The 14,336-nt window shown below is 45.0% G+C and overlaps 1 protein-coding gene across 1 annotated transcript; it reads right to left on the bottom strand.

The window, feature by feature from the left end:
- Positions 1-212: 212 nt before the first annotated feature.
- Positions 213-7,507, bottom strand: LOC123027816 (vomeronasal type-2 receptor 26-like). The gene is made up of 6 exons (XM_044439060.1): positions 7,320-7,507; positions 6,046-6,337; positions 4,214-5,092; positions 3,558-3,785; positions 1,997-2,123; positions 213-1,114 (listed from the first exon to the last, which is right to left on the bottom strand). Exons 1-6 carry the CDS (start codon positions 7,505-7,507, stop codon positions 213-215), a joined length of 2,616 nt encoding a protein of 871 aa, XP_044294995.1.
- Positions 7,508-14,336: the final 6,829 nt, after the last annotated feature.

Raw genomic sequence — 14,336 nt, 5'->3', positions numbered from 1 at the left:
CCTGATGTGGGGCTGCCTTATCTTGATTATACTGGGAAGAGGTCTTCGAATATACACAAAGAGGTTTCTGTGTACTTATTTCCCTATTTCAGGAGAATGAGTGAATTGGTAAACATCAGAAACTAAGGTGTTTTGCTTGCTTTTCATGCTAACTGCTTTTATGTGATTGTTGGATACCTGACACTACAGGGGGAACAGAAGCATTCCTGAATTTATGTTTTTTTCCACATGAGCAGCTCCTTGCTACTGAGATCAGGTCTCAGCACAGTAATATAGCATTTGGGGAAGAATATGCAGCTCAATAAGCCAGCACTAGAGGCCAAGATGGAGAGGATCTCCACGGCCACCATGGACTTTCCACTTGTGCTGAGGTAGGTTGGGACAAAGGAGACCCACACACTGCAGAAGACCAACATGCTGAAGGTGATGAATTTGGCCTCATTGAAGCTGTCTGGCAACTTTCTGGCCAGAAAGGCCACTGCAAAACTGACAGCAGCCAGCAGCCCCATGTAGCCCAAAACACAACAGAACATGAGGACTGAGCCCTCATTACACAGCAAGATAATTTCTTCAGACATGGAGTGCATGTCTGAATCTGGGAATGGGGGAGAAGTCATGAGCCAGAGAGCACAGATGCCTGCTTGAATGCTGGAGCAGGAGAAGACAATGGCATAGGCCAGTCTTTTCCCCACCCACTTCCTCATCTGGGATCCTGGTTTGGTTGCCATGAATGCAAGAACCACAGTCACTGTTTTTGCCAAGATTGTGGAGAGGCACACAGAGAAGACCATGCCAAAAGCAGTTTGTCGAAGAAGGCAGGACACAGTGTTAGGCTTTCCAATGAAAAGTAAAGAACAGAGGAAGCAGAAGAGGAGGGAGATGAGGAGTATGTAGGTGAGGCTCCGGTTGTTTGCTTTGACGATGGCAGTGTCTCGATGCCTAATGAAGATGCCAAGCACCAGAACTGTGGTCAAAGAGAACAGAAACACTGCAGAAACTGAGATGATGGCCAGAGTTTCATTCAGAGCTAAGAAGTTGGGGATCTTAGGAATGCATTTATTCTTCCCTGTGTTGGCATGTTGACCCTCTGGACAATTCATGCAGGTTTCTGTGTCTAAAAACAAGGAAACATGTAAGAATTTTTATAAGAACCAGAATGTAATAAGTACTAACTGTTGCCTGAGCGTATGACTGCACAATCTTGAAAAATCTCATCCATTGAGGAGGTTCCATTTCTGTTCTTTCTCTTCTGAGTAGTCTGTTCTTCCTGTCTTTTCTAGTTCACTCTTATCCATTCTTATGCCCTTCCCGTCATGTGAGACAGACTAGATACAATGCTTTGAACATCTCTTCGTGTTTTCCCTTCCTTTCACTATGTGTGATTAAATATGTCAAATACATGGCCCTTTCTCTCTCTTCCCTTGAGCTACATAGACCCATGTTAAGCAAATGCCCTGGCTCAATAAGATGGACAAATCCTCTCCCACCCCTAATTTGAATTAAGGAAGTGTTATGTGTTTTGTATGTTATATTCAGTTTTCCTCTGGGGAACTGTATAAAGCAATTGCTCAATTCAGGATAAAAAAGGAAAGATCTTCTTTAACCTCTTTGCGGGTCCCAAAAGCTGCAATTGCCATGAAATTAATGTCTTGTTATCTCTTCCAAAGCAAGGTTCAGGCCACCATTTGGCAGAAGTATGTGGCAGCTTTATTTTAATTAATGCTACAATTTATTGCCATACTGCATTTCCTACTTCAGGATGGCTTTTAGAAATACCAAAAAGCACAGAAATAAGCTAAAAAGGCATAAAGGAATATAAGAAAAATAAGAAAAGGAAAGGAAAATGTCCCTGAAATGCAATTCCCCCCCTATAATTAATGAGAAGAGAATTTCAAGAAGCTGATCAGTAGTAGATAATACTGGAATCAGTAGTAGTAGTAGAAAAGCAGCTTTTAGGCTTTAAAACTTTAAAGAATTTTAACATTATATTTCCTACCCTCCTTGTCTGAGAACATCCCAACCGGACATCGGGCACAGTCATAGCAACAAAATTTCTCCCCTTCTATCTTCTTCTTGCTGTACCCAGGAGCACACAGATCATTACACAGAGAAAGTGGTGGCACCTGTCCAGAAATGTAGCAAGAGCCGAGCATTAAGAAAAAAATTGGGAGCATGTTTCATGTCAGTTGATCTACTGGCAAATGGCAAGCCCAATGCATTGAGCACTGGAATAAGGACAGACATGCCACATTCTACAGGCTGAATGCTCAGCTTCCCATGAATGGCAGATGATTGAACTTTCTTTAATTATCCTGGCCAATTGCAGAATGAGCCAAAGGGAGGGCAACAACCAACTGAATTGGAACTTTCACAAGAAATCAGTGATGGGCTTGCCTAATGATCCACGTTAGTCAGGGCCATGTCAGTGCTAGCCATGTGCAAGGTCTTGAGTTCAATCCAGGCTTACGCAGGAAGGACCAGAAATACTCCTGGCAATAATCCTCGGCGGGCCCACTGACTGTCCATATTGTCAATACTAGCTAGAAGGAGCAATAATTGGACTGAGTAGAAGGCAACAATATGTTCATGGATGCCTAGCATCTTCCTTGGGGGTGTCATTTACAAGGTCACAGCTTTTTTCCATTGGAATTCCAACATCCACCTTATTTGTGTTTTCACATAGTATTTATATCTTCTGGGAAATGTGTTTCTCCCTCCCTACTTCCAAACCAACAGCCTGCTCTTTGGGCAAAACTCTTTATTCTCCAAGGGACATCCAGAAACCCATAGCTCTGCCTTTGTGTAGTGCTTGACCTAACCACTCCAGGAAAGCCCTTCTGCAGACAGTTTAGCCTCTGACTGCACACCGCCACTCTAGTTGTCTTGCCTTCCTCTCTCAAAGCCACGTGATGGGTTTTGAGGTCATGTGAGTCTCCTCGTGTTCCTTTGGCTTCTGTCCCAAATCCCTTCCCAGCACTTGCAGGCTCTAAGCATTCTCAGGCTCTGAACCTTCTCAGGTTCCACCTGGTCACCTGGGAATGGCATCCCTGAAAGAAGCACTTCTGGTTCCACCCTTCAATACCTGGAAATGGCATGCCAAGCTGACTCCAAAAAGTTTATGTCAACTTGATCCTGAAAAAGTGTCCAAACCAACTGGGTCATCCATTCCCAATAATCCCTCAACCTTCCTCTAAGGAGCACAAGGTATACTAAATATCATCTTCCACCTCCTTTCCATTCTATTCTCACAGATCCCAAAGAATTAGACTAGACTGAGTGCCAGTGATTCCCCAATCTTAGCCCTTAATCTTCACTACCAAATGTAGACTGAATTCTGCTTTCCTGATTCCCACTTCAAGAAACAAAAGGTTAATCAACACCTACTGTCTTCAATCAACATTTCTTTCCCTTTATAATTGTACTTCAACAAATGCCAGTCAATGTATACTAAAGGACTCATGCATTGTTTGAAGAAACGCTTTCTCAAAATATTTCTTGAGTTACAAGGCATGTCAGCAAATGTAAACAGCTGCAAAACAATACAATCATTTTCTAACCTGAGTCACATCTCGTGGCCATTGGATTGGTGTCTCATTGAGGGTGAATTGCAAGCCTGGAGGAGCAAGAGGATCCAGGCTTCCGACTTTGACCTGGACATAGGAATCATTTGGGAAAGTGACCAAATTCCTGACTTCAAATACACCCACCAACTCTCCATGTTCATTGAATCTAATTTCATCTCCAGCATTGTTGTTGAATGAGACCCTCCGAATCAATGAGTGGAGCTAGATGGAGACAGAAAGGCACCAAAGAAGGAGGGAAAGTTTTAGAGCAGGTTTGATTGCAGAATTGAGGGTATTGTCCTCCAGGACAGACAACAATTGTGAATGTGAGGGTGGTAAAATTAATAATTTAGGTTCTAGATTTAGGGAAAATGAGGCAAATCACATGTTTATGGTCACCATAATGGCAAACACAATGATTGTGTCAAAATCATCTTTAAATTCTATGACTGCACAGTGGTGGAATTCCACATGTGAGGAAGAAATTTGAGAAGGTGCTCAAACAAAGTTAGAGTGCTCCTGATGTGTCAAAATGGAGTGCTCAACAGCATGCAGGTGGTCAAAGCAGTTTGTGCTATTGAGTGGAACAAACAGCCATGATGATGATAATGATGATGATGATGATGGTGGTGGTGGTGGTGAAGTGTTACCTGCCAGGATTCCACCTTCTGAGGTGACAAGCTCCTCATTCCCCGCATTGCTGTACGGCTGGATGGAGCCCTGGAAGTGGTCTGGAAAGCATAAGCCAGAGCATGGACAGCATTGTAGATACTGTAACTATGGCCAGTCATGGTCATTTGAAAGAAAGGTGAGGATAGACTGTGCAGCATCTCCTCCCCACATGTTGTATTCATATCCTTTGATGCACCATGACTGGCTGCAGAGCATCCAAAGGCTTGTTCCCAGAAATCATTGAAAAAGCCATCAGCTCTTGTCCCAGCAGGGTTAATGGTCTGAAGAAATGTTTGGAAGCCTGAAATTTCCTTTGTATGGATTGTGAAGGAAAGAGCACCATGGAACATTCTCATTCCAACAGGCTTGAGAAACACATGCAAAGTGAAATCAATTTGGGCCGTTGAAATCCACACTCTTCTTGCGTTGATCTTTCCTGTATAGTCATCATCTGTTAAAGGAAAAATCAGTGTGACAGAAAAAATACAAGCAACCCACCAAATGTTTAAACTTTGTCCATGTATAACAACCACACTGGCTTTTTTCTCAGTGTAGATGCGAACATAACTCAGTGTTTCATTGAGCATGTGAATGAGGTCAAAGTACTGCCAGTTGCCTTTGAATCTCTCTGTGAATTCGAAACAGATTCCATTTTGGGAAAGCATTGATTCCATGGTTTGCAAGAAATGTTCTGCACGTTCATCATCCGTTGTGATAAGCCCGATCCATTTCCAGTGGAAATGGAGAAGAAGTTGCACAATTCCCTGATACTGAAGATCTTCATTGGGGACCATCCGGTAGAAGGAAGGCAAACGGGATTCTTTATTCACTGTTGTTTGAAATGAGCCATATGAGAACTGAAGAAAGAAAAGCAAGCAAGCAAGCAAGCACGCAAGCAAGAAGTCCAAAGTAAGTCTGAGAGCTTCTTCTTTCAGGATAGTCATCAACTTTATTCCCATCTTTCCTGGGTAATACAATTAACACCAAGAAGTTCATACGTATGATCCCTCAATACAACATAAAATTTAAAATACAATGAATAGTACAATCATCTCTAGTCTTTGTTTTACTCTGAGAAAAGGGGCGAAAGATTGCAGCCTCAAAGAGCAATGCTATATGCACCTGCCCAAAAGGAAGGCTAACTCAGTTAAGTGAAATGTGATTCAGTCCCAGCTCAGAGAATAATTCAAGTTTGCGAATGAGGCAATCTTTGGGTTTTTTTCAGCCTGCGGAACCTTTCCCTGGTGTAAACTGGGCAGCAGGGAAAGAGATGTATTCATGTCAGAGGGGCCAAAACTTGCATTCCAATATGTGCAAAAGACAAATTTCTTTTATTCATAACTGGGTTTGTGAGAAGAGGAAGCTCATCTATGGGAGGGAGCAGTGACAATCAAGAGGCAGATGAGAATTTGGAAGAATTTGAGCAGGGCAGTGAAAGAGAGGTCTCTTTGGAGGGTATATGGCCAGGGAGTCACCCTATATCAGAGATGATGGCAAAGGAGCAAGCCTTTTGATACACATTTTGTGAAACCCCTCTTTTTGCCTTGCCTTTATTTTCTAAACTTGCTTTCTCCTTTTTTTCAACTATGCCAAAAATCCCAAAAGTGAATGCAATGAATGAAGTATGGGGTTGTGATGGTCCTTCTTCCACTAGGAGAAGCTTTTCCATTTCAGGAGAGTATTTGAAGCATTTTTGCTATTTGCACCTTCTTTGACATCAGTTTGACTCCTGACTCATTCCTTTTTGGAGCTGGATGGGCAGCTTTGTGCAGGAGGTGGCGGGATGGACCACATTCTCCTGACATCTTACCTGGGGGATCTTGTAAAGAGCAAAGATATCGGCCATGCATGCAGAGGTATCGGCACTCAGACCTCCAATGACTCCAATGAGGTTTTGCAGGGTACCACATTGATAGTTGGGGACCATCTGATGTGATTTGAAGAGCATGTCCAGGCTGGTCCGGTAGGTCATAATTGGATCGAAGTAGCTTTCATAGATCTGGAAGCCGAGGGTGATGTTTGGCAATATATTAGGATTTTCATTGATCTCCGTAATGGCAAAGACCAATGCCAGGATATGCTGGTAGAACTTGGTGATGACGCTGCAAAAAAAGTGGCTCAGTGTAGTTAGAGAACTTGTTGGACAATGGAATTCTGCAGTGAATTTTGTGATAGAGTATAAAGAAAGGGGCAATCTCACAAAGGTCATCAGAGCCAAGTCCAAATGAAGGCAGGGAAATGGGCTTTCAGTTTATATTTCTGCGGTTGTGGCAATAGTGGGAATATTTGAAGGAATCTAAAAGAATCTTGCCCAGTGCCATAGGTTATGCCACTGTATCCAAAAGATTCCTATTTTGTGGAACTTCTGTGTGATTATTTAGTCTCCTAAGCTCCAGTGACATTTTTAAGATACCCAGATGTTTCATTTTTCTGCTATGTACCTACCTGGATATTTTATTTTACTGTTCTTCTACTGGTCTGTAACATTGCCATGCTATTTAAATAACCTTTTAAACATAGATATTTTATATACATTTAGTCCTGATTTGCATTAGTACCTGAAAAAATCCTAAGAACTTGAGTGGAAATTTTGAGTGAAACAGTACAAACGAATTAGAACATGCAGTCCCTTTTTGCAAATATGGACAACACTTTGCAGTCACAGAATCAAGACATGAACTTTGAAGGGTTCCTTACAATGGGAACGTGAGTGATTCCTCAGCAGGGTGCTTGTTGAACTTAAGAACAGGGAATATGTAATGAATGTGAGATGCCACCCCACCAATGAGGAGCTCACCCGCCTGGTGCCACTCATGCGGGACATGGACAGGATCATTTCCAGAGCATTTGGATGTCCTTCTTTGGATGGCTGCCTGTGGAATGAGCACCAACAACAGCAGTAGCAGCACTCTGGTCAAAGTCTCCCCTTTTGAGTACTTCTCCATGTTTCTTCACCATTTCATTCTTCCATAAGCTGCATTTTTGCCAGCTGTGATTATGGTGAAATTCTGCCTTGCATTTTCCCAAAGCAATGTAAGTGTCTGCTTTGAATGTGTGCTAAAAGCCATGAGAATGAAGTCTGACCTATTTGTGGAAGGAGAAAATACTCCTTTGGCGAGCTCCCTGCTGACACCTGTCCCAATCCTGAGCTTTGCGTGGCACTCGTGTTGCTGCACTGCTCTTGCATGCATGGAAGACTTCACTCTTGTCTTCCTTTCATTGGTGCCTTCTGGAAAGCCACTGGAGATATGACCTGGTGAATTAAATCCCATGATTCTGGCAATTACTGGGTAAATAATAAATCTGGACTGTGTATTCAATATGTTTTTAATCTATATTTTTAATCGAGTCATTCTCAGCTACGAATATGGTTTTGCCTGGGGAGCGTGTGGGCGCCGCCATTGGGGTAGTCATGGGCAATGCATGTTATGGCGTTGGGGTCTAACTTGTCTGTGTAGAAGAAGGAGGGACAGATGGCTAGTGCCTGTTCCTCTTTCTGGTTATTACCCTAGCCTGAGGGTTTCAGATAGTTCTGTCAACCACCCCCCTGGGCCTGTCAGTGCTGCTGCTTAATGCCAGGTCAGTCCACAATAAATCTTCCCTCATCCATGACCTGATTGTTGATGAGGGGCCTGACCTGGCCTGTATTAAAGAGACCTGTGCAGGAGGGGTGGACGTCCCCCTCTCTCTACTGTGCCCAACTGGGGATCTGAGCCAGCACCAACCATGTCTGGAGGGGAGGGGGGGTTCTTTGGTTTACGGAGCCTCAATTTTCCTCATAGGGCTTCCTGTCCTCTTGAGGCTGGGTCTACAGTGCCTCTACTTGGTGTTGGGCGACCAAGACAGACTGGGGATTCTGTTGGTGTACTGTGCACCCTTCTGCCCAGCAGACTCTCTGCCTGAACTGACAGAGGTCATCTCAGATTTGTTGTTGAAGACTCCCAGGATGTTGGTCCTGGGTAACTTCAATCTCCAAACCGAGATGGGTCTGACCGGGGCGGCTCAGGACTTCATGGCCTCCATGGTGGACATGGGGCTGACTCAACACGTCATTGGCCCGACCCATAAACATGAACACACTCTGGACCTGGTTTTCTCGATGGGACAGGAGGAGGGTGATCTGAGGGTGAGGAACTTGTGTCTGACACCCCTGTCATGGTCAGGTCACTTCCTCGTGAGGTTTGAGCTCGAGAGTGGCCTTTCCCTCTGTAAGGGTGCGGACCCGATTGTGCTGGTCCGCCCTCAAAGCCGGATGAATCCGGATGGATTCCTGAAGGCCCTGGGGGAGTTTCTGGCTGACAAGACTTGTGCTCCTGTCGAGGCTCTGGTCGAACTATGGAATGGGGAAATGACCAGGGCTATTGACATGATCACTCCTAAGCATCCTTTCCCGCCTGGCAGAGCCCGTTCATCCCCTTGGTATACACCTGAACTATGGGCGATGAAGAGGGTTGGGAGATGTCTAGAGCGTAGGTGGAGGAAATCACAGGATGAATCTGACCAAACACACTTAAGAGCCCACTATTGGGCCTATGCTGTGGCGGTGAGGGCGGCGAAGAAGAAATTCTTCTCTGCTTCCATTGCCTCCTCACAATGCCGTCCGGCAGAGCTCTTTTGGGTGGTACAGGGGTTGGTACACCAAGCCAAAAGACAGATCTCATGCCACCCTTGAAGGCCCACTGTGACAACTTCACCAAGCATTTCAGGGAGAAAATCGCTCAGATTCATCATGAGCTGGATTACTAGTGAATCAGATTCTACTGGGGAGGTGCCAATGTTGCCGTCTGGTCCACAATTGATGGATGAGTTTCAGTTGTTGCGGCCTGATGATGTGGACAAGGTGCTTCGACAAGTACGTCCTACCACCTGCTTACTGGACCCTTGCCCATCTTGGCTACTCAAGAAAGCCAAGGACAGGATTGGGACCTGGATCCTTGAGGTTGTCAATGCCTCTCTAAGGAAAGGCTGGGTACCTGCCCCTTTAAAGGAGGCAGTAGTTCGGCCAGTCCTAAAGAAGGCATCCCTGGATCCAGAGGTGACCGCCAATTATAGACCGGTGGCCAACATCCCATTTTTGGGCAAGGTGTTGGAGCAGGTGGTGGCAGGACAACTCCAAGCACTCTTGGATGAAATTGATTACCTGAACTCATTTCGGTCCGGCTTCAGACCCGGGTACAGTACTGTATCTGCCTTGGTTGCCCTGTATGATGACCTGTGCAGTGAGAGAGACAGGGAGAGTGCCTCCCTCTTGGTTCTCCTGGACCTCTCAGCAGCTTTTGATACCATTGACCATGGTATCCTGAATAGACTTGCAGAATTGGGAGTTGGAGGCACTGCTTTGCAGTGGTTCTGCTCCTATCTCAATGGCCAAATCCAGAAGGTGGTTCTGGGGGACTATGGCTCTGCACCATGGCAGCTATGCCATGGAGTTCTGCAGGGGTCCATTTTGTCCCCCTTGCTATTCAACATCTACACGAAACCTCTGGGAGAGGTCATTCGGAGGTGTGGGCTGAGGAATCATCGGTACGCTGATGATACCCAGCTCTACCTCTCTTTTTCAACTAATCCAGGTGAGGCAGTGGCTGTACTGAATTGGTGCCTGGACGAGGTAATGGGCTGGATTGGAGCCAATAAACTGAAGCTCAATCCAGAGAAGATGGAGGCTCTGTTGTTAGGTGGGTCGGGCTTAGGGATGGGGGACATGGACCTTGACCTGAATGGGGTTGCACTCCCGCTTAGGGACAGGGTTCGCAGCTTGGGAGTGCTCCTCGACCCAGAGCTGTCACTAGAAGCTCAAGTAACAGCGGTGGGGAGGAGCGCCTTCCTTCAGCTTCAGCTGATTCATCAGCTGTGTCCCTACCTGGTTAACGACTGCCTGGCGACTGTGACACATGCATTAATAACTTCCTGATTAGATTTCTGTAACTCGTTCTACGCAGGGCTGCCCTTGAAGATGGTCTGGATACTTCAATTGGTGCAAAATAGAGCTGCCAGATTGCGGACAGGGACTGGGCATTGTTCTCATATAACCCAGTTCTCCGTCAGCTTCACCGGCTCCCCATTGAAGTCCGGGCCCAATTCAAGGTGCTGGTTATCACCTATAAAGCCCTCAACGGCTTGGGACCTGGTTATCTAAAGGAGCACTTGCGTCCACATATACCCTCCCACCCCCTGAGATCAGCGGAGGAGGCGCTTCTCCAGGAGCCCTCTGTGAAGGATATTAAGAGGGTGAGTACCCGGAGGAGGGCCTTCTCTGCGGTGGCACCCCACCTATGGAATGCGCTCCCCAGAGAGGTCCACCTGGCACCGTCGTTATTTGTTTTTTGGTGCCAGGCCAAGACCTTTTTATTTAAATAATATTTTAATTGTTAATTGTTGTTTATTTATTGGTTTTAAACTATGGCTGAGATGCTCCAATTTTTTTAATGTTATTCTGTTTTGACAATTTTCTTTGTAAGCCGCCCCGAGGTGTCTCTGCCAGTGTAACCAGCAAAGAAAACAAGTTTGCCAAGCTTCAGGGCAACTTTCTTCTGCTCTGTAGGAGCACAACAGTTATGTAGCATCTTCAGGACAATACACAATGGCCTCTAGGCTACAGAGTAATGGTCATTCTGCAGGCCTGGGACATGGAAGTTGCAGCTTCTAGTCAACATCTCTGTGTGATGATGCTGTGTCAGCCACGGTCACTCAGTCTAGCCTACTGCAATATCCAATCAATACATGAACTGTCTTTGGCCCCCTTTGTTGAAAGATTGCCTTGAATTTTAACTTTCCCTGAGGTCCCTGCAGCTCCACAACCATTTTGTGTAGATTTCCTTGGCTTCTTTCTCTAAAAGGCCAATCTAATAAGCCATTCTGAAACATGAAGGAAACATCAGCAGCAGGAGGTTGTGCAGGAACAGGTCTCCCATCTCACTTCAGGAAACTCTCCTTGGACACCGGTCATTCCATTTCACGTGTACATTCCTGGGTAGACCCCATGGAGTAGTGGAACATTCATCTTCACCAGAAGGAATTGTATTGCATAGGAAGCTGAGCCTAGGAAAATAGGAGAAATCCTGCTGAATTAAGTTTGCAGAAGTGGCAATCGTCTTCTGACATGGGCAGTAGTCTGCAGCTCATGATGCAGAATAGGGATGATCCTGGCACTGATTTTTGTACAGGATTCAGTTCCTGGCAAGCACCAGAAGGCCACTGGACATGCTGATCAGAAACTCAGACTCATTTGCTGGATCAAAGCAGACACATCTCTTGTTCAATGAAAACATTACGATTTCAGGGGTTTCTTTTAAATGTATATATATAAAATTTCTATTTTCCAATAATATACAATTTAATAAAAAAAGTAGAACAAAGGTAAAACTAACATAATGAGAACAAACTAAGGTGACCATAATAAACAACATTGCCAAGGGAATTCCAGAGATAACAGCCCATTTACTGTGGCCCCCAGAACCAACTCTCTTCATACCTTCCCTTACTCTATGAGAGTTTGCAGATAAGAAAAAGCATCATTATTCTATGCATCAATAGATTTTCTAACCAGTTGAAATTCTAATGCTTTCCTTTTCCCCCTCATAGTTCCTCTAGAATTCCATTAATCATGCTAAGCATGACAAAATTTCCATTTGTCATTAAATTTCTCTTATGGTCTTCTCTTTACATAGCTTAGCGTTGCCATCACTGCATATTCTCCTAATCCATTTCTCCATTCTTCAGTGGTTGCGGGCTAGGCTTTTCCTAAAAGTTTGTTTTTGGATCTGTAGAGTTCCATGGCAATGCCCCTTAGAGCTGCAGGTCCATGGCAGAAAAGCTTCTCTCTCCTCAACTCAGCCACATCATTCCTTTCGTAGGTGAGTAAAAGAAAAGGGTGACAGCTTTCTCCTGCTAACTGCATCAATGTTTCAACATATTCACCCTCTCAGCCCAAAAAAACTTGTTCAAGATTTCATTGGTCCCCATGAGATGCATTATTGGAACCAAGAACAAGAGCGTCACTCTCAGATTTAGGAAACTTCAGCCCAAACTTCTAGATAAGTTCCTTCAGGGATTTCCTGCAGCTGTTGAAAAGCATTAGGAAAAGGAACTATGGTTCAACCCGCAGGCTAACAGCTAAGGTGGAAGAGAGGCCTCCCTTCACCATTTTCTGAGAAAACTCCTGCATAAAAGTAGAGTCACATCTTCCGTGTGCCACCTTTGCCCAGAAGGGTTGCATGGTTGATGACATGAGAAGCTGCTGAAATGTGGAGAACAACCACCAGGGTTGCACTTCCCCTGTCCAGTCCTTGGCATAAGCCATCAACCAGGAGACCAGATCTGAAACTCAACCACATCAAAACAGCCATGTCTTAGCATGAATATGGAAGAGCTCTAAGACCCCCAATTTGAGGGTCTGCAATGCCATTCTCAAGAAACACCGCCATCAGCTCTGATAGGGTTAGGGTTAGGGTCCAGAATGGGTGGTATAGCAGCAGAATCCCAGTCCTGTTTCTTACTGCCTGTTGGAAGGGAGATAGAAGCGGTCCAATCTTCCTGACCCTTCAGGCAAAGTGTGGTGATGGATGAGAAAACCTGGTGAACAGATGTGGGAGAGGTTCACCATTCTTCTTCCTTCAGCCAGTTTTTGGTGACATGCTGTGTATTTATCAGGACAGAGATGATGCAACCCATGTTATCACTTGACTTGGAATTTCTACAAAATGTCTTCTGGACAAAAAGAACTGCAGTGAAAGTAGCAGAGCTGAACAGCACAGAAATCAAATATTCAGTTGTTTCCATTTCACCTAAATGATGTTATCACTTCCCACCATCATAATATGTTATACAGCAAAAGCGGTCCTGAAGTCTTCCACAAGGGGGCAGTCAAATGAGTAGGGATGGAAGAGAATGGAACATGGTTCAACTCTAAGTAGTGTAAGATTTTGAAGTGCAGGTGATCATGATGAGATCTGCAGAAAAAGGCATGTCAGGGAAAATAAAAATAAAAGAGGCATTTGTGTTGGTGCGTATCAACAAGTCAATCATTGAATTGAAGCTCTTGGGTAAAGGAGAAGGATCTAAAATGCCACTCAAGACCAAGTCATGTGAACATGCTGTTGGTGATGACAAAGAAAGATATATCAATGAAGGAAAAAAGATGCTGCGAAGTGCATCCCTTTATCCGGCTGATGTGAGTATTGAAGCTAACGTCAAAGGGAAAAAAAACGGTTCAGCAGTGGGCTGATGGTAGATGACATCAGAATTCCTGAGCAAAGGACAAGAAGGATCTTCCCATTTGCATAGAAGGAAGATGATGATGATGACGATGATGATGATGATGATTATAACATTTCTATGTCGCCCCTTGCTGAAGCCTCGGGGCGGCTTACAACACAATAAAATACGTTGAAATACAATAGAACATAATAAATTACCACTAAATACAAAAATACAAAAAATACACTGAGATACAAACATAATAATATAAAATTAACATTAACATTATAAAATGTGGCACACATCGTGCTCCAGCCCGGGCTGCTAGTTGACCGTCATCCAGCCGCTCAGTTGCATTAGTGTCCACAGTTTTTGAAGTCCTCAACGGAACCAACCCAAACATTACCAAGACATGTTGGTTATGCCTGAGTCCCCAGCCACCTTTTTATAATGGAGTAGGAGTGAATGTCTCTTTTTCCAACTTTGCTAATATCTCCTACTCGGAAAAATATGGGAGCACCTGCCAGTGGGGCCTCCACCCCTCTATAACATTAGAAGAGTTCTCAGGTCAAGGAACCTGTGTCACGGGCCCCGGTGGACCCCGCAAGGATCCACAATGTGCGGCTACCTTACTCCTCACCCCCACAGCCCGCCCCTATCTCCTGGCTGCCCCGAATGGGACTCTTTTCGCTTGCCAATCTGGCCTCACCCCGTGCATTTCCTCCACCCTTTTTCTAACCCCCCTCAGTCCTGTGGCTGCGCAAGCTCCTCAGCCGGATCTTTGTATTCTGACTATAGTACTCCCAAAGGTTTTTCTTGCCAACGGAGAGATGACCCCCGCGGCTGCTTCCCCGGACTCACGCATCCGGCGCGCTGAACCTCTCCTCGTTCCTCTTTTAACTGGGC

The sequence above is a fragment of the Varanus komodoensis genome, unplaced genomic scaffold (genome assembly GCF_004798865.1).
Source record: "Varanus komodoensis strain SLA01 unplaced genomic scaffold, ASM479886v1 scaffold338, whole genome shotgun sequence".
NCBI classification, from domain to species: domain Eukaryota; kingdom Metazoa; phylum Chordata; class Lepidosauria; order Squamata; family Varanidae; genus Varanus; species Varanus komodoensis.
This window is presented reverse-complemented; position numbering and strand designations above follow the sequence as displayed.

Excerpts from the sequence above, each read along its gene's own strand:
- LOC123027816 (XM_044439060.1), bottom strand. The coding sequence starts at position 7,507 with ATGGGATTTAATTCACCAGGTCATATCTCCAGTGGCTTTCCAGAAGGC. Across the intron at positions 5,093-6,045 it reads CTCTTTACAAGATCCCCCAG|TTCTCATATGGCTCATTTCA; the intron begins GTAAGATGTCAG and ends TTCTTTCTTCAG. Across the intron at positions 1,115-1,996 it reads GATGTTCTCAGACAAGGAGG|ACACAGAAACCTGCATGAAT; the intron begins GTAGGAAATATA and ends CCTTGTTTTTAG.